Below are 20,655 nucleotides of genomic sequence, written 5' to 3' on the forward strand. Positions count from 1 at the left end.
ACAAATGAAGCGTTTGTTAAGAATCAATTTAAAAACGACCGTCCCAAGAATCTTATTTTTATTTTTCTCAGATTTATTTAAAGTTATATATTGAAATTTGTATAAGCGTGATATGTGTACTATATAACAATATGCGTCATAAATATGAAGCATGCTGAACAACTAAATAGTTTTATCAGCGTAGAATGCAATCATAAAATGAAAACAACACAAAAAACATAGTAAAGCAAGATATGCATGGCACAGCTATTACATTTTATGACTTTCAAAAAGACTAGATATTTTGCAGCATTGCTGTAACTGGCAAAAATAATAATAAAATGCGACTACGAGCATACTGAATAGAAGAAATTTTTAGCTCAGCACAGTCTTTTAAATAGGCAGTATAAAATAGTAAATGTTTTCAACTAAAACAATGATATAGATAAGTACAAAAGATTTTTTTTTTATAAAAAGCAAAACTTTGCATGTACTGCTGCGAGCAAGAAAAATTAAGAAATAGCTCTTAATTTATGAGTATAAAATTGAAAGATATGTATTTTAAGTCTTGTAAGCGTTTCTTAGACATATTTTCAACTGAAAACATGTTTTTTTTTTAAGTTTTTAAAAACTTTATTGGTTAAAAGGACTTGTGTGGATTCAACTGAACTGACATATTTGGCACATTTTAAGTAGCACTGAAATGCGAAACTTAGTGTAATTTAAAAACATTTTTCTAAATAGAAATTGTAGGTTTCAGTATTTTTTTAAAAACAGAGCTGCCATCTACATACAACCAATTTTATAAGATAATTTTTTTTCCTTCGGTCCGTGGAAAATGACATTATCTAAGAGATTAATCTTGTGCTTTTTGGTCTATAGAGCCTTTTGACCATGCCTACGTACATGCCTTCATTTTGCGAAATTTTATTGGCGACTGAGTAATGTATTTCTCATATGAAGTACATGTACATATCATTAATCAGTAAAGGTAGTTCAAAGAAAATTCAGGAAAAAAACTTTAAAATGTATTTGAACGTTTGTAACGTGTTTTCGAAACTGGTTTTGAAAGAAATTAAAATAAAGTTTAAAGTGATACTTTAAACTTCATTATTGGATTTTTTACGTGACTTTAGATAATACACATAAATAATAAGTGTAATGAAAGAGCTATATTTCGTAACGATGTGTTTTTCAAACATGTATTTAAGGTAGTTATTTATAAAACAATAATATGTACAAAATAATGATTAATAGTTCTAGTTTTCTCATTTCATATTTTAAGAAAATCACCACAACTAAATAATCTTGATTTTCATAGTGAAAAATAACCGGTTACTAGTAGTGCAAATATAAGGATGACTGATACAACATCATAACATTTAGTCGACCAGATGCACAGTTTTAACATCGACATTCAGTCTTCAAAATGAACACAAGAACAAATCCATGATTAGCTCTTCTTCGAAGAGCAGCATGTAAAGTACAATTACGCGAACAACAAAAATGAAAGCTCAAACAGTAATAACTTATTACTGGTACAGACGAGGATTGGCACGAGTTTGGGCATTTACACAACCACCATCGTTGTGCTTCAAAAGTAAAGACATCCTGGAAAAAGTTTTACTGCATGCGTTGCAGCTGTATTTTTTAATGTCAGAATGAGTTTGTAGGTGAGCCCTAAGATTCGACCGATCAGCAAAAGCTCGACTGCAGTGTGGACATGCAAATGGTTTCTCACCAGTATGAGTTCTGATATGTCCTTGAAGTAACCAAGGTCTGGAAAAGGCTTTGCCACATAGATTGCACTTACACGGCAAGGTATGAGTGCGAATATGCATTTTTAATGCTCCTAAAGAGACGTAAACTTTATCGCAGTATTTGCAGTTAAAGGCTTTCTTTGCTTGAGTGATGCAATGGAATTGTCGATGCCTAGATAGTCCACTGTAGGTTGCGTAACTTTTGTTGCAATCGACGCACTGATACCTTGGAGCTTGTGACGTTACAGGACTTCCTGTTGAGCTGCTAACAACTCCACTGTATTTATTACCTATAGAATCCCTGCCGGATTCACTACTATCCGACCTTGAAATTGGCGAAGTAGATCCTTCCTTGTGAATCCATGGGGTTAAGAAAGCGGAATGTTCCTTCAGGGGCAGATCCAATGGATTGAGATGCGATGCGGATTTCTCGTAGTATGCAGGCTCTGAAGGAATGCAGGGGGACAGTTGAATTCGTGGCGGTGACAATGGTAACAAAGGGGGTGACACGAGTGCCGTTCCCCCCAAATAAGGACCGGAGTGAAAATCGGATGCGGGCCTCGGGAACGGTATAAAAGGGAAATTGAATGGGATATATGACGGGGTGAAAACTGGTCTCTGCCATGTGGAAGGCCGCGAATCAGGAGCACTGTTCAATGGTTCCAGAGATGCAACAGGTTTCAGCAGGTGACTAGGTGAAGGCGTTATCCTATCGATCATGGCAACTCCTATTGGTGGCGTCAGAACACTAGATGAAGTAACAATTTTTGGTGAAAATTCAATGACAGTGGGTGGAGTTCGAACATGTAATGATGGATGTTCTTCATATAAACTTTCAGGTTTCCGTATCTTCACACTTAAGTCATATGGTGCTTTGGCATCTGAAAAGAAATAAACAAGTCGTAAGTCTCCAATAAAATCAGATTTGTATACAAAATTGCAGCAATCAACAGGTTATGAAATTAAGAGCTGCAATTTCTAAAGAGCGTAAACGAATAAACGTCACCTATACATCTATTTCTAGAATTACTTTAAACGTTGATTATGAAAAACGTTTAGCATAAAATCATCTACTTTGAAACTATTTCAAATGTCCTTTCCTTCACTATGTGTAATGTGCCCTGTTGTTTTCTCTCTCTACTTTTCTGCGAAAAAAAAAGCTATGTACACTGCAAAAATATTTTACCTTTCTTTTTTTTTTAAAAAACTTTTTCTACAACATTTTACGTCGTCTTCATAAAATGAAAATTTCTCGTTTCTATTGTTTTGAGTTATTTCGTAGATATTTTTACAAAAATATGTCCATCCCTTTTGACTCAAACTTAATTCAATATACTTTTACGCACGGAAACACATGAATTTATAATTTAACCCCAAAATTTTTAATCTACCCGTAACTTACAATTTTGTGGAATTATTCCAAAAAGAACAATAAACTAATACGTGAAATTAACAGTTTTTTATAGAACGCGCTCGATTAAAACATGTTAAAATGGCTCAGCTATTGAAAAGTTGTTTTTAATGGAGTAGCAAAAAGATAGAATCTGAAAACGCACTTCAGTGTTCGTTATTCCTTCCTGATATAAACGACCGTCAACTAATAATAACACTTATCTTATAGCTCTGACATTTTAACGATTGTGTTCGAATTATACACTAAATAGATATCTGAGCAGTCAAAGCACAGTAAATTCAAATTGTTAATTGTTTGACCTGTTGGTAAACTAAATGATAAAGAAGAAAATAGCAGTTATGCCGTTTTTAAAGCACAGTAAAAATTTTGAGCGTCTGTTTCTTAGCTAAAGAGCATCTTCTTCAGACCCTATCTATGGATAGTTATGCAAAAAAAAAAAAAAAGCACCGAAAATTGAAAACTGCAGCTTTACTCAGGAAGTAACATAGTTTTTTTTCTTTTAACTGAGTATAGTTCGTTTGCCGCAGTTCTCAACCTTTAAGTATTAGCGACTCAGTTTTCAATGACATTATTTTCATCGTGCTTCTTTTTTTCACCTCCTTATAAAAACATAAATAATAAAGAATTTTGAATACTTTGCAATCAATAACGGTAAGAGAAAATACAACTTTAGTAATATTTATTAAATAATTTCTAAAATCTCATATACACTCATACAAAACCTTTTTTTTTTGAAGTGAAACTTATTTTGTGAGGGCTCTGAAATTCTGCTCCACGCTCTTTTTTTTGAGACAGAAGTGACGTAGTTGTTTTAAGTTCAAATGCTTCCGCTTTTTAATTGTTGCCAAAAACAATGAAAAATAATAGCAATTATAAAGTTGTAATTTTATTGATAAATTTAACAAACTAATTTGAAAACTGAACCTAAACAAGCATATAATTCAAGTCAAGTCATCAGTTTAAAGAGTAATGCACGTTGTTTCTCAGCCTTGAAATTAGATTGTTAAATTTTACTGACAAAATTAACGTTATAGTTACTAATATTTTTCATTGTCTTTGATTGCAATTAAAAAGTGGATTTGAAGTATTGTTTAGTTTTCTCGTTGTTTATAACCTATTTTCATCCTTAAAATATACAATATTGTTCTGAATATGTCTAAGTCAGGCGTAGAGAAAACAAGAACGTGGCGGGAGAGAAAGCGTGCGGGTGAAGTGCTAGTTCAGAATGCTGAAAGAAAAGAAAAAAAAAAGATAAGTTTCACTTTTGTCGAGTGTATTTACGAAACACATTTTTTTCCCATAAGTAAATTCGTCAGTGTTTATATGTGATTTACATTTATTATGCCAGAATAGATTTGGATTTGCTGTTCTTTCAGTAAATTAATTTTTTATCATTGTTTTTCCGTTATACTCGCACTTTATACGAATATCGTACTCCCCTCACAGATTAAGAACCGCTACCTTAGCGGAAAATGTCTTTCTTATGGTTAACGAAAATCGTGTAAAACCATTTTTAATATTCATTGTAAACACATTCATACTTTTTGAAATCCTGAACCTCTTAGTTTTTTATTTATATATTATTATTTTTTTTTCGATTTAAGATTAAGTTATCTTTGTATTGATAAAAAGCTGCACCTGCCGAAACAGAGATAAAAGAAAAGCTTTTTTGAAGAAAAACTCTTTAAGGACTGTTTGAACTATTGACAAGTGATTCTTTACCATGACAGGAGTTGCATCTTTGTGACAGATGCGCCTTTGTTACAAATTTTCAACTCATAAAATTTTTAGCCGTGATCTTTCAATAGTTTTTGCCCAATAGTTTTTAAATAATACAAAATATTATTGCAACTAAAACAAAATTAATAATTGTTCGGTCAAAAAATTATCTGTTCAAAATCGTAATATAAAGCGAAAAAAAAGAAATAATTTTTTCACATTTGTATTAAACTCTTCACTTGATTAACTTTCAAAGTGTCAACATGGAAGCTTTAAATTTTAGTTTCTTTTATTTATTCCTTCTATATTATGCATTGTGAAGGTAACAAATTTATGAAAAAATGCATAAGATATACAGTTTGAATGACTAGTGTAAGTCGGATCTCTTTTATAGACAAATGTCACATGCGTAATAGAGCCTTATAGACATAAAAATATAAAATTCGTTAAATAATTTCTGATTTTCTAAGGTTATGAACTGATAAGAGACAAAAGTAAAACAATGCATAAAGCATTGAAATAACTGTGAAATAAAGGTTAGCATTAATCACAAGCTTTTAAAACATTTCTGTAATGAATACAATTCTAATGATTATTGCAAGTCGGATACTTATACAGATGAATGTCCTTCAATAAGTTAATGCAAACACAAAAGTGAAGGAAATAGAGAATTTGTCAAACTAATTCCGATTAAAAAGCAAGAATCAAGTATACTAGAAAAAAGTAATTATAAAATAACGTGTTACACTTATGCAAGTTTATGAAACGCATGCGATTAGGGCAAGACTATAAAATGTACTTAACATCAAAGCCAATGAGAGTGTGTGTGTGTGATATCGTTTTACGAAATTATTACTACAATGTTGTAGGTGATATTATAATCATTATATATATATATATATATATATCTAATGCAGAATATTCGTGCAAGTACTTTACTAAAATTTGCTGTAATTAACTTCAATGCTTACATTTTCAATTGCTTTGACAATTAATACTTTTTTATGAGACCTGAGTTGTGTTTAGCAATGCTTCGAAATGTTTTTATTAGCGTAAAAAATATTTAATTACAGAGTTTAAAAGTGCATAAAATGTTCGTTTAGCCAATAAACAATCGAACAAAAGCCAGTGTAATCCTTGAGCGTTTGGTTTTGTGATATTCTCTCTGTACTTAAAAAAAACTGCTTCCCAATACTCTTTAATATTATTATTGTTTTATATATTTAACTTTTTTTTCTAGATCTTGTTTGACTTACTTCATTCCACCCTTGTTAATAAACGCATAGTCTGCTGTTTTAGTTTAAAATTTCATATCAGTAACTCATTAGCTCTAGTTTACATACGAAAGGATCAAAATGTTACTTTAAAATTCGAAATAGTACGAGATAAGCAGACACAAGTGAAAAGTTTTAACAGTATGTTTTAGAAGAAAACTAATTTAAGCAGCGAAAGTTACAGTAATCAATTAGAGAATCTAAACTTTTAAATCTTTCTGTGGTGAAATTGACGAAATGAGTTTCCTCATAATGGCTTGAAAAAATATTAAACCTTATTAGTTACTTGAGGAAGGAGTTGTTACGTATTTACTGTGCAGTGGTCACCGCTTATGTGAATCACGTTTGTTTTAACGATTTGATTCATTAAAGCGGTTGGTTCAATTAACAGCTGATTCAAATAAAACGGCGTAAACTGTAATCCTAATGGAAAAAAGATTTCAGGTCATTCATGTACAACTATTAGTTGAATGAGGACACACAAAAATAACTTCTATTCGTAAAGAGACAGTAAGTTTCAGTAAATTGCTTTAAGTAGTTGTACCAACTAATCTTTTAATGGCTGTACTATTTAAGCTTTTAACTGATATATTGTGTTTATTATTATTATTATTTATTTCAACAAGAGAGTTGCTAGCTTCTGCGGAACCCAGCTTCTGGGGAATGTATGTTGCATTGTCCAAAAAAAAAAAAAAAAAAAGGATGAAATTAAGGGAGGAGTTAACAGTGTCACTAAAAACATAATAAAAGATATTTATGGAAATATCTTACTACCCTCAATATTATTATTAGCTCACAAATTTTTTAAATGAAATAAATAAAAGCTCAAACCCTTTGACTTTTTTTTGTAATTTTCTTAAAAAAAAAATTCTATTGTTCATTATTAAAAACTAATTTCTTCTTTATCGCTTTAACATGTGTCAAAAGGTAGATTAACTGATCCCATTTCAATTTTTCAGACGCTTCATAAAGCAGATATAGTACTATATATATATTTTTAAATGTATATCAGTCCACGCCTATTCATAGATTGTATTTATCTTTCTTGAACGATAAGTCCTTTTTCTGTTCGGTGTTTTCGAAGCGATTTTCATTTGCTCTTCGTAAAAATGGAAGATGAGAGCTATTTTCAATCCGGGGATACATTTTTTTTTTAAATTCATTTTCTTACTATTTCCTGGTGTATGACAAAGAATCGCAATGAATTTAAATTACAGGGATGTAAATACTATTTACTATTTTCAAAGGAATCTTGATCGATTGCGTGAGTCTGCGAGCGAGTGGTCAGAGGTCCCGCTTCCTCGAACCTTACCACTACTCTTTAATTCATTTTTGCCTTTTTCTAGAAAATTAATGAAACGGAGCGACTCAGAATACTTTAAAAAACGCCCGATAATTTTTTTCTTCTCCCATGGCTTTACGATGACGTCTCGGAGACAACTGCACATGACATTTCGGAGACATTAGTCTAGAATGGCAAACTAAAATGGATGACGTCACGGACACATCAGTCCATACAATTGCACATGCAGTGAATGTTGCCATGGCCGTACGATGACATCTCGGAGACATCGAAGAGTCTGTAATGGCACATGAAATAATATTTCGGAGACGTTAGTCCAGAATGGAAATTAAAATGGATTACGCGTCTGACGCATCAGTCTATACAATGGGGGCACATGAATTGAAAGATGCCATGGCCGTACGACGTCGTCTCGGAGACGTCACAAAATCTGTAATGGCACATGAAATAATGACATTTCGGAGACATTATTCTAGAATGTCAATTAAAATGGATGACATCTCGGACACATCAGTCTATACAATGGCACTTGAAATAAATGACTTCTCCCTGACGTCATCGTTTATCAAGGGGTTCATGTTATTGGTTCTGTAATTGATTTTATTAGCATGTTGAAGAATTAAAATACAGGGTGTCCGAAACGTCCTCGACGCATTTTTAAAAAAATTCGTAGAAATGCAATAATTTTTCGTATCAATATGCGGTTTGCGCTAAATTACTTCACAGGTTCAATATTTTTTTATGACACCGTTATAAAAAAGGGAGGGGGGGAGAAAATAAAAAAAGAAAACAGTGTAATTACACAGGCGGCAGTATCATCATAGTAAGAAAACAAATTCTTACCGTAATACAGCAATTACTTAGTTATAATTTTTTTCCTTTTTCTTTTTTTTTTATTTTCTTTACGTTGTCATAAACAAACTCTTGAACCTATGAAGTATTGTGGCGCAAAGCGCATGTTGATACAACTATTTGTTGCTTTCCTATGAATTTTTAAAGTTTGTCGAGGGCTTTTCGGACATCCTAACAATTATTCCACATAAAATTGAATTTTAACTTATAAAACTTAAATACGAGGAAATATAAACTACAGTCTGGAGTTAAACGGAAAGAAATGGATTAAAAGTTATCTTATGTGCACCCTAAAATTCTCTTGCAGCTAATCTAGGTTATTACTGAACATGGGCAGAGATTTTTCGTATGATATGTACACAAATTTTTCTCAGTGGAAAAGATACGTGATTTCACGCGCGTTTTGTACGTACGAGGGCAGGAAACGAAAATCGTTTGAGGTATGCGATAGCTGGATATTGTGGCATTGGTGCAAATTCTTGGTTTCTCGTTTTAACCACCTTGCGGTTCGTGTAAAGATTCTGAGACTGCTTAACCACAGGGTGATTGAAGGACTTAAGCTTCCACAAGAAAAATATTTTTTTCTTTGACGAAAATTTTTTTCTGAACTGTGTTCATCAGTGAAAAATGAAAATAATTGTGATTTATGTACTTGTTTTTGTTAATAAAAACTTATAAAGTATTCAAAATTACCCAATTAAGGGGTTACCTATGTTTTTTTGCAAGCTTGACTACTTGGATCACTGCATTTACTCAAGAATGCTACGAGTTAATTAGTAGAAATACTACAATTGTGATGAATAAGCCTGAGAAAATGATTGGGAGGCATTGATTCCAAATGAAAGTTAATGGGGTTTTCTTCTCCAGGAACTCAATGTAAGGTTTTTTTTTAAGCTGCTTAACTATTTTGTCTTACTTGTTTGTGCATAATACATTAAAACAATTTTTACTCTTTAATTTGGCAAAATTATTATTCATTACTTTTTTTAATCACGCCACCACGCACAACCATGGGGAAAAACAATTTCCCAACTATTCATAAAACCTTTTATGTTTTGGTAGCATGTTGATTAGAAATGCACAAAAAAAAAAAAAAAAAAAAAAAAAAGCGTTCAACAATAAAACTGCACTACAGCAGAAAAAAAAATGCAACTGATAAAAATATTATTCTGTCGTATTTATTAGAAATATACAAGAAAACTTGAATTTTAGCAAAAGAAAAAAGTGAAAGTGAATCTAATAATTAACGTCTCAATTACAGATTGAATTTTACTATGATATTGCAACAGCTTTGATAAGTGAGTTACCAACAAAGTGATTTTCGTGTTGCTTGCTCACAGTGAAAAATATAATTTAAGAATCACACCTTCACATATTTTCAAAATATTGTTTTAGAAATTTAATTTTTTTTTTGTTTGAAAATCGATCTTACCCGTCTGAAGTTTCAATAAGGTCGGCTTTACACTATTGTATATTCCGTAAAAACAAAATTTTTCATCACTACTCGATTACTTGAGTATATACTATCGTATTTTAATAAAAAGCAATTCCGTAAATATTAATCGGTTAGTATGTTACAGGACACAAAATTATTTTTTATTTTTAATACCACAAAAATTTCAAGTAAGTTAATTTCTGAGACTATATCGTGACTTACTGATTGCTGTTTCAAGCAAAGTAAGTTTCGGAATTGGGTTTTAGAGTAATTTAACGGACATTTTCTTTCAGCTTAAATGAAAGCTTAGTTTTAAAGATAATGTCTGTCTTTTAAATTAACTGAAACCACTTATTCCTTTGCGTCAATCAAATAGCTATTGAATGTTAAAGTTTTTTGTAAATAGTGTAAAGTTTTTGCTATGAAAGAATTAAATTATTTTCTTTACTTTAAATGCATACAATACCCTGTCCAAATATTTCAATAGTTAATATTTAAATTCCAAACCCTAGCATTCTCTTTTGTTATGTTAGTAGTGCTGCTTTGGGAAAGTTGACAGTGAAGACAACTTTCTCAAAATCGAGGAGTTTCAATAAGAAGAAAAGAGAGTCCCGTCTTTTTTTTAGAGAGCTCTTTTTATGATTAACTTAAAAAATCATTTATTTCATTACTTTTTAAACTTAAAATCTTCACAGCATAATCCCAACATTTTTCCTGATCTCAATCAATATTTGTTTCCAAGATATTTCTTTCTAAAAATTTTTTAAACAAATAGATAAGTATTGAGAAGTCTAGAAACTGCGGAAATTATAAATCATCTGCTAAAAAATCTATTTGCGACTGTCCGAGGAAGAAATATAACTGATTTTATGAAAAACCTGTCTGAGATCGTTGAGTTTTCTTTCATAATGCAAGACACAAAAATTAGTAACGCAATAACAGAAAAAAAATACATGAGTACTTTTTAAAAAACCAAGAAAGTTTTGATATTTTCAGTTAATGTTAATCATGAAATATTTTTGCTACAGCATAAAGTACTAATTTCATTATACTCATTACATTTATATTTAAATGGCCTCAGATATACAAAATTTTTTATGGTAGACATTCGTTTTACGCAAAAATGCCATTGTTCTAAAAGAAAGATGTTAACTAGTAACAAACATACTTCATTGAGAGAAGGTGAATTATTACATGTACACAATGATTTAAATTATTAAAATGAAGAAAAAACTTAAAGCAAAACATGTCAAGAATACTTAAAATAGATATAACAAGGCTACAATCAAACCCTGAAAGTACTCAAAATGCAAGAAGAAAACTATGAGTGAGCACATTTCAATCCGAAGTTTACCATGCATATAGGGCTTAATATTTTGCTATTTTCCACTAAAGATAAAGAATAGATTTGAAATTTTAAAGTTTTAATTGTTAAATACTATGAAACATTGTTATTAAAAGTAAACTTTTCTACTCATTTTGTAATCTTTCAAACGAAGACACTACCTGAATTATTAACCATGTAAATTTGCAACGTTCGAATAAAGTAAATTTTTCGTCGTCTTATGAAAATTAAAATGCAAAACCATTATTTTTTTAAATATTATTTTTAAGAAAAACATTATTAAAAAAATAATCTTCAAATATGTTCAAAATATAATTGCTAAAGTACTTATTGTCAAGGGATAAAAAAAACATTGAAAATATTTCAATCGATGAAATTTCGTCTTCGAAAAGTATTTGCGTTATTAAAATTATTACATAGTATTAGCACACTATTATTTTAATTATTTATTATTATCATTATTATTTTTATTACATTTTTAACTGCTCTCGGAAGACTTGTTCTGCATTTAACGTCAATGCGTATTTTTTTCAACTTATACGATTTTCACGTCTCAAATTATAACGTTATCATTAAAAGTTCAATTTATAATTTACATTGATTCACAAAACCGTTATCGCTTTACTTTCTCATTTTTTTTTTTCATTTTGATCTGCACCGTTGTTTAGTCTAATATAATAGTTTCGTTATTCAATACTGGTTAATTAATACTGCTGCTTTATTTTATATATTCGCCTTTGTCATACCTATCGCTTATTTCATATGCTTATTCTTGCCAAGTTATAAAATTTATGTGCAGCATCATTCAAATTTGTACTCAGTTTAATCCGCTCAAGTAAAATCCTTCACGCTAAAAAAGGTACACTAAGTTACAATGCATAGTTGCCTCATCGTTTCACAATTGCAGTATTGCTCAAGCTAAAAAATGTACAGTGAAATTTGCTCACAAATGTGATTTTAATGTTTTGACTAAAAAGAATCACATGCCTTAATAAATGTTCAAAATGATAAGCATTTGGTCAAATTTTTATTAGCACAGACGAGCCTTTACCAGGATAATTACTTTTAGCTTCTTAAATTAAATGTGATTGCATTAAAAACTGATATTAATTTTTCATTTCAAATAAAATTGATACTCAAAGAAAATTTCAATGTGCTTTTATGCATAACCTCTAGAAACATGTACTGATATTGAATGATGAAATTTATCTGTTCGCTTAATAGGGAATGCTTTTAATGCTTGCGTCAAGCATTAAATTACAATAATTATGTAAAGAATATTAAAGATTCTTTTTCCTCTCTTTTAACAATGCTATAAATGGCTGACATCTTTCGAGTACGTTTTTTCAAGTTTTAAGAAATGAAACGCTTGCAAACAAGTTTTAGAGTAACTTGTCTCAATGGAAGATGCTTGTTCGTCGTAATTGAAAACGAAGCCCGTAAATATTTTAAAAATTATCTTTATGCAAAGCAAGGTGTTTTTTTCATGACGTAAAATTGCTCCTTAACGTTTTGTAAAAGAGTGAAATGTACGAAGGCTGTAAAAATATATTTTTGCAGAACCATGTGTTTTTTTTCTTGTTTTTTGTTTTTTTTTTCCATGGCGTAAAAATACTTCTCAACATTTTTTAAAAGAGTGAAATATGCGGAGGCAGTAAAGATCAACGAAACGCTAAAATACTTTAAAAAATAAATTTATGGAGAACTAAGTGTTTTTTTTTTTCATTGCGTGAAAATACGTCTTCACGGTTTTTAAAAGAGTGAAATATATGGAGGCTATAAAGACCATAATAGTGATTAATCCCTTTAAAAAAGGAAAAAAAATACTTAGGATGAAATGGGAGACGACAGGGAAAGATGAAATGCGTACTAGTTTGATTTGTAACATTTAGAATAACTTTCGCTATTCAATATACAAATAAATAAGTAAGCATTCGCAAGTAATATATACTAAAAATCGATTTTTTTTGTCAATTCTATTTTCTATGAAGTTAATTTTTTCTTCTAAACAAAAAGCGTGAAAATACGTCTTGCATGGCATTAAAAAATATGTATGCGTACTGATTTGAATAACTTTCCTATAATATTCTAAAAATTCTTTCAACTGAAAATTAAATCGCATAGTCCTCGTAGGATAAGTAATGAAGCAACTAATAAAACTAGAGATTAAAACAGAAAAAGAATGTTAATGCACTTAATTAAAAAAAATCTCAACATGTTAATCAGTAAACATTTTTTTTTCTAATTTAAAACTAGTCTCTTTGTAGCTAGATTCTTCGGACCTCAAATTACATCTGAATATTCAGATAAGTATCTAAAGATATTACGTTGCTTTATTAGGAAGATTGTGATTTTATCGATGTTAAAGAAACTATTATTATAAATTAGTATGTCTGTATGTTTTTTATTTTTCTGTCACGCCTTGAAATAACTCATGACTGACCATAATTATAATGAATTTTTCGTTTAAAATAAATACTGATGAAACATTTTTTATTTAAACTTCGGAGGCACTCCTACAGCTTAAGATATAATCAAAATATGACATGCTTTGTTTCATTAAGTAAAAAAAAAACTTTGCTATTGAAATTCAAAAAAAAAAAAAAAAAAAAATCAAAAACGTTTTACTTTTTTTTTCATGAAAGTTGCACTGTTAACATTGCATTTATTTCTGAGATAAAATTCGGAAAAATTTTGATTGTAATGCAGAATTTTTTTAATATGAAACGTTTTTCTTTCCGTCGTACTTCAATAAGAATTTTAAAATACATTGAAGGAATATCTTCAAGTTTCACCGCGATTGCTAATGTTGAAAAATCTCCGAAAACTTCTCTATTCCTTTTTGAGTATTTTTTCTTCCAAATTCAGTTTTTACTGTGTATGTTCATATAGATACACAATTGAAAAAAAAAAGAGTAATAATAATAAATGTAAAAATTAACGAGACATTCGAATTAGAAAGTTTTTAATTTTGAATTACTACAAAACGCCGTTGGTTAAGAAGTACCAGCAGATAAGATGGAATAGTTTTCTGACTTTTTGGTGAATCTGGAATGGCTGTGGATTTTCAGTTTTTCTCCATATCCATGTGCCTGATGAGATGGATTTTAATCGGTTGCTATTCAGTTTCTTTTTTCCCAATTGTTTGAAATTTAGTTTTACTACTTCTTGAAAAACTTTCTGTGAACCTGAGTTTACATTTTTTTTTTATGTAAACCCTTATGTTTCATATTGGTTAAATTTTGAGCTGTCACATTTTGGATCAATCGATTGTTCCATAAATCGGACGGAATTTGATCAATGGTAGATTTACAGTTATAACCAGAATTGCAAAGTTATGAATTCAACCAGAGAGTTTTATCTAATATATATTAAGAAAGAAGATTTCATATAAACTGTAGCTAAATTTAATCTCCCACTTTTTTAATTCCGTCTACTGATTTTTTCCATGTTCAATCATTCTGTTACAGAATTACATAGAGAAACAAACTAGACAAAATTTAAACTTCTTAAGTCGTTATTATGAAGTCGGTGCCAGACTGCAATTTTACAAAATAATATTCGTTTTTTATTTTGCTCGCTCAAAATATTATTCGTATTGAGTCGTTAGCGGTTGGCCGTCTACTATACTAAAAGGTCTTATTAGTTTTTGAAGTATCGCATAATGCTCGAAGTTTTGGTGAAATTAAGATTCGAACAGTTAGTCAAAACCAAGCGCATTTGAAAACCGATGATCACGTTTTGCAAAAATTTCTTTCAGAAAATTAGAAAGTATTTGCTATCTTAAAACTATTTCTACTATTCAGAAATTTTTGTTTCACTTCTCATTATTGTATATGGATATTCCCTACCTCATTAACTATAACTACAGTACATAACATACACTACTTATTATATTTGAAATATACTAATGGGCTAATAAAACAATGTCCATCTTTAATTTAATAACAAAACATTTCCCGTTAACAATAACTGACATATACATTTTCACTAATAAAATCACTTCGATAAATGAAATTATAAGTGGAGAGGCTTACCTGTTTGTGTTATTTCCTCACTCAGGGGGTCTGAAGGGACACTGTCACATTTTATAGGTTCATCAAGAAGTAGTTTTCCTTTGAAGCCAACTATTTCTTTCCCAGGACTGTGTTTTTTGATGAGAAATGCCCTTGGCATGACGGGAGTTAGAGTTGAATCGGTTCGAATTTAGATAACTGTTTTTGCTGACTTAATCCTCATAATTCAATGATTTTGTTCTTTTGCTCATCTCTCATTGCAAGAACAAAACGCTTCCGAGCATTTTATTGAAATTGGTCTAGTTAAGTAGCGTTTTGGATTGGTTAATTTTCTGAAATATGGGTAGGATTTTAATGTAATCCCGGTAGGTTATGCATCTAGTAAAACAATCCGAAATTATTTCAATGAAAATGTAGTAGAGCTTATGCTAGCTCGTAATGAAAGCTAGTGAAAAGTTTTTCGATATTCAACAAAAAGCCCAGCTTTTAGTTAAGTAACAATTTCACAATCTCCTTCCGAATACATCTAGTGACTTCTTCAGGTATGTCAGATCATTTATTGCTCTGCTGATTTTTTCAAACGTTCCAACTTTCTAAGAAGTTATTTTCAAATACAATCAGTTTTGCAAGTCCTGCGAGTTTCCTCAGATATTCCAGTTTTTTTTTTGCAAAGTTCCACGAATTTCTATAAATATACCACTTTTTTAAAGTTCTACTGATTTTTCCAAACAGCAAAATGTAAGCAGAATCACAAGCACAAGAAAGTATCACTAGTAGAGTTAAAAGTAATTGACTTCCAATATGTAATCATATTTCTCTTTCGAATAAGCTAAATCGTTGGCAAAGAATCGAGTTTCCAGAGACGAGCTCTAATTCCCACGAGGCGCTGGAAAAGCGAAACTAAAATCCGCCGACCACGTGCGCAGAGGATGCGGCTCTCATCCACGATGGTTTCCGTAGAGAGAGTAGCCGGTTTGTTTCAGCGTCGCGGCTCAAGTGATGTGATGGCAGTTGCGAGAGCAAGTTGGGCTTTGGTGTGTGGCAGCCAGGGGTAAGCCCCCGTGTCGCATTCGGAAGGTACACCAATCCGTGAAGTTTTTGGCCACCAATCGCTTAGCCGGTGCTCCGAAGATCTTTTGCGAAGGGGATGCAGAGCTTTTGGGGAAGGAGGTTAATACTGCTTATGATTTTTATTTTGTTCCTTGGGGTGAAGGTTCCTTCGGTAAAAATGATGTTTTTTTTTTTGTATTGCTAGGGCTGCGTAATCTTCTGTTAGTTCTCTCTCTCTCTTTTTAATACAATGACAAATATTTCTAACTGTTCTTAATCTTTTGAAAGATATTTTTTGGTCTTCGAAGATTTTTATCTTTGTGGAAAAGCTTTTAGGGCTCAAAGATATGATTTTATTGGTTAAGAAAACTTGAAGTTATTCTTTATATTTGAAAAGCTATTTTTTATATCTTTAAAATGATCTTTAATCTTCTCACATCTCCGGGAAATTATTTTACCTAGTTGAAGTTTTTTTTTTTTTTTGGGGGGGGGGGGGAAATATTTGAGGTCTTCAAAAGTTCCTAAACGTTCTTATTTATTTATTCATTTGGAAAACTATTATGAATTTTTCAGTTTCTGAGAAATTACTTTAAGGTTTTAGATATTAAAACATTCTTCAAAGACTAAAACATTCTTCAACTTCTGAAAAGTGATTTTAGTGCTTCAGAATTTTTTAAGAGCCTTAATTTAGGGAAAAATCGTAACACAGCCATATGAAATTTAATTATTTATCAAATTCATCAAATGAGATAAATAATGAAAAATCGTTTTCTCCCCCTCTCCTCCCCCCCTTTAGTTTTTTTTTTTTTTTTTGGAAAATGATTTCAGTATTTTAAAGGGAGGTTTCATAAAAACAATGTCCTCTTTTCAAGTACCAAAACTGATAACGATTTTAATAAACTTAGTTTGGACTTTCTAGAGGACTGTATAACTTTAGTGATACTGTCGCTTATTAAACTAGGAAAGTGATTTCTGATTAATTGATAAAGATTAAATTGTTGTTGATTTTTTAACTGATTGTTTGCCGTTCTTCGCTTTCTCTCTTATGTAGTGTATGCCGAGTTAATTCTACGTTTTCAGCGCTCTGAATTACAACTAACAGATATTCTTCAAGTCTTAAAATTATTGGGGAAAGATGGAAAAAATTGTAAAACACATTTTCAACAAATGTTTACTGTTTTTATTTCCCCATATGTCAGGTTTTCTTTTCTTTTTCTTTTGTTTCCTCATTTCTTTTTTCTCTTATTTTTTATTTTCCATTCTTTTCTTTTGTTTTCTCATTTCTTTTTTCTTTTCTTTTTTATTTTCCGTTCTTTTTTTTATTTTGCCTTTTTTTCTTTTCCTTCCCCTATTTTTTTTTTGAAAATATTTGTACTTTAACGTGCAACAGGTCATACAGTTTTCATGATATTTTCCTCGCGTTACTCTAGTTCTTTTTCACGTTGCAATTTTAACGCTACTTTTTTTTATAAGTTGTTCGTTCTCTAATCTAAGTATTCAAGTTTCATTCGCATATCACTTTTCTGATTAAGATTCTATTAATTTTATGAAAACTTTTCTTTTATAAGACCCAATAAATAGCAAATGTCCATATACATTTGGGTTTCTTAAATATTTTTTTTTCCGAACAACTAGTCGCAGCACAGATTTCCATCAACACAGCTTTTTAAGTGAATTATTTCCATTTAGAAATTGCATTAATGATAACGTATAAAAATAATTGCTCTACAAAAAATACTTTTGCTAAATTTAAAGGGACGTATGATGATATTGAGTTGGTTTTCCTTTTTAATGTAACGAGTTCAACCGTAATAATCATAATCCCTTCTTTCTTTTCTTTATTATTTTTGATTTAATGCTTGAAATAAATGCTTGAATGAAGATGCAGCTACTATATAAGTAAGCATTTTTTGGCAACATGTGATTTAAATCGTTTCCTTTTTTTCTTTCTCGCCATTAATATACTCTTATTTCAAACACGACAATCTTTTCCATCATCTTCAGACTTGTAGTTTTCAATGGTATTGGTTTTCTTTTCTTCTAATATTTCGCCTGTTGTATGAAACAATGGCTTTTTATACTTTACTTTATTTTGAACTTCGAGAAAAGAAGATACACTACTTATAGTAGCGCAGAATTCTGTTTAAAGCTACCTTCCTTTGCCGACGGGAATAAATAAGTTGTTTCAAATTCTTAAACTCTGTCACTTGTAAGTCGAGCACAGCAAAATTATACTCACAAACTTTGAATTTTCTAAATTAAATATTAACCCGTGACAAGCTCAATCTTAAATTTTAGTAATTTACTTTTGTAGTCCGTACGAGTTTGTAAAAGAAGCGCCAGCAACATGTTATTCAGAATTGTTTTGAAAAATTCGCGAAAGAGGTAACAGTTGATATGTTTTTGGAATTAATATAAAATATTACTGGCTCAATTGAACTTTCCAATTTGCCATTTGAAGAAGCTTTACTTTTTTTTTTGTTTATCATTCGTGCATTTTTTTATGCATTAGAGGCCAGACTTTAGAAGACTATTGCGCAATTAGATGTTAAATCCTATACTTTTTCACACGTTGTGACTTACGCCTAAGTGAAAGTTTTAATGTAATAATTGTGGCATTTAGTGTCGAAAAATGTTCAATCAATCTTTAAAAACATTACAGGAAAAACATATGCTCTGCTCACTTAATTTTTCCAAAGGAATTTATTTTCGTTTCAATAACGTTTAATTTACGACTTCCTTTTTTTTCGCGTCTATAAACTATCAGAATTGTATATTTATTCACAGAAAAAAAATATTTATTGAGCTGGCTTTGAAATGAATGGGCCCTTTTCTTAATTTTCCTTTCAAACTCTAATTAATTTCACGTGGGATCTCAATTTTTAGGCCATGTACTAGTACGTAAAATCAAAAATGTTAGTCGATTAAGCAATAATGATGTTGTCAATGGTTGGGCTACTTTTGAAATAGAACCGTTTTGCATCATCTCTTTTCGAACTAATTGATAAGGATTCACTCCAAATCGCTTTGTAGCTTGATAATATCGACCAAAAAGTAACAAATTATGAAAGAAAAAAAATTTTTGAAAAATCACGGATTTAACTGGTTTTGGTACTGAACTACTCTATTGATCTGTCCACCTGTTGAATATCATCCGAAGTGGTACTATCTTCCCCATCTACCACGGTCCTGTACTCTGAATCTAAAGAAGGCATCCACCTTGCTCCTCTTCAGCTTATGGTCCGGTATCCGGTGGTGTTTATACCTTATATGAGGATCCTGGGTTGGAAAGGTATATACCGTTTCGCATGACCCACTGCTTTCCTGTTGATAAGTAAACACAATAGATATCCCCGTCTACGTCTGGTTGTGTGTCGAAAGCCACCAGAAATAAAAACCTCAACTGAGGACTAGCTCTTTTAAGAAGAGTATGCCTCTGCGGTGTCACAAAGAAACTCTTCAAAGACTTTTCCTTTTTCCACCTGCTCTTGTATACGGTGGTCATCCGTGAATAGAATCGGGGTGACCAGAGTCTGCATTCCGATGTGGGGAATACGACTTCGATCGTCTGGGACCGTCTTTCCCCACTAGTATTTTTTTTTTCCTTTTTACTTTAGAGTAGTCACCTTCCCTCTTTATTTCTTCAGGACAGGTAGCAGATTTGGAAGGGGCTAGTTAAGAATGAAAACTTCTCTGATTCTTTTGTCGTGGGGTTAGTGTAATATGAATATTCATATTTTATATTTTTATTAGTTTTTTTTTTTTTTTTTTTTAAAGTAGCCTATAGGATCATGTATCTTTGCGTTACATTTCTTAACAACATCATATTTCGTTTTAAGACTTTCTTTAAGTGGAGTTTGTACTTTCTGTCTCGCTTTTTCTCGTCATGATACCAAACAGAGGCAGCGCATTATATTCAAACAAATTAAAAGTAAAAGCTCTAATTAAAAACTACTTAATTGTTTGAACCCTTTTGTGTTAAACTTTCGAATGATTTTCTTGAAACCGATTTTTAAATTATTTTCTGGAAAGAACCAGATTGCACAATTTTTTATTTCTCTGAGAACTTTGAGGGCACGATCCCCCTTGCATATGGGTGTGGGAGTTTTTGCGTTTTATACATACATATAATTACAAATGGTGCCAAAAGTACCCAGCACAGCTTTTATACTGCACCACGAAAAATATTTTCAATAATAGACTTAATTTAATTTTCTTTTTCAAGGATGAATCAATATCGTTTTAATAGCAGTTTCATATTCTTTTACTGACATAGCCACGTTCGTGCATTGATAATGAATGTACTTTTAATCCACAATTTGTTTTGATATTTTCTCTGCCATCACAAATTTTGTTAATTGTAAAGGTAATTTCGTTGCAATGGAATTCAAGCAATGTACTGGAAATTAAATTGGGACTGAAAATTTATTTTGTTGAAATGGATATGTCGTTGTATTGGTATTTGTTTTAACGGAATTTCCCTGTGCTTATTTATTTTTCGGTGAATT

At 30.9% G+C, this 20,655-nt stretch overlaps 1 protein-coding gene across 1 annotated transcript; it reads right to left on the reverse strand.

Moving 5' to 3' along the window:
• Positions 1-1,511: 1,511 nt before the first annotated feature.
• LOC129231128 (zinc finger protein SNAI2-like) lies at positions 1,512-15,257 on the reverse strand. Its single transcript, XM_054865374.1, has 2 exons — positions 15,119-15,257; positions 1,512-2,620 (listed from the first exon to the last, which is right to left on the reverse strand). The coding sequence occupies exons 1-2, from the start codon at positions 15,255-15,257 to the stop codon at positions 1,512-1,514; spliced, it is 1,248 nt and encodes a 415-aa protein (XP_054721349.1).
• Positions 15,258-20,655: the final 5,398 nt, after the last annotated feature.

This window comes from Uloborus diversus, chromosome 10 (assembly GCF_026930045.1).
Source record: "Uloborus diversus isolate 005 chromosome 10, Udiv.v.3.1, whole genome shotgun sequence".
Taxonomy (NCBI): Eukaryota; Metazoa; Arthropoda; class Arachnida; order Araneae; family Uloboridae; genus Uloborus; species Uloborus diversus.

Bases quoted from the DNA above. Each gene is read 5' to 3' on its own strand.
- LOC129231128 (XM_054865374.1), bottom strand. From the start codon at position 15,257: ATGCCAAGGGCATTTCTCATCAAAAAACACAGTCCTGGGAAAGAAATA. The intron at 2,621-15,118 runs GTAAGCCTCTCC...ATTTCTTTTCAG, and splicing joins TGAGGAAATAACACAAACAG to ATGCCAAAGCACCATATGAC.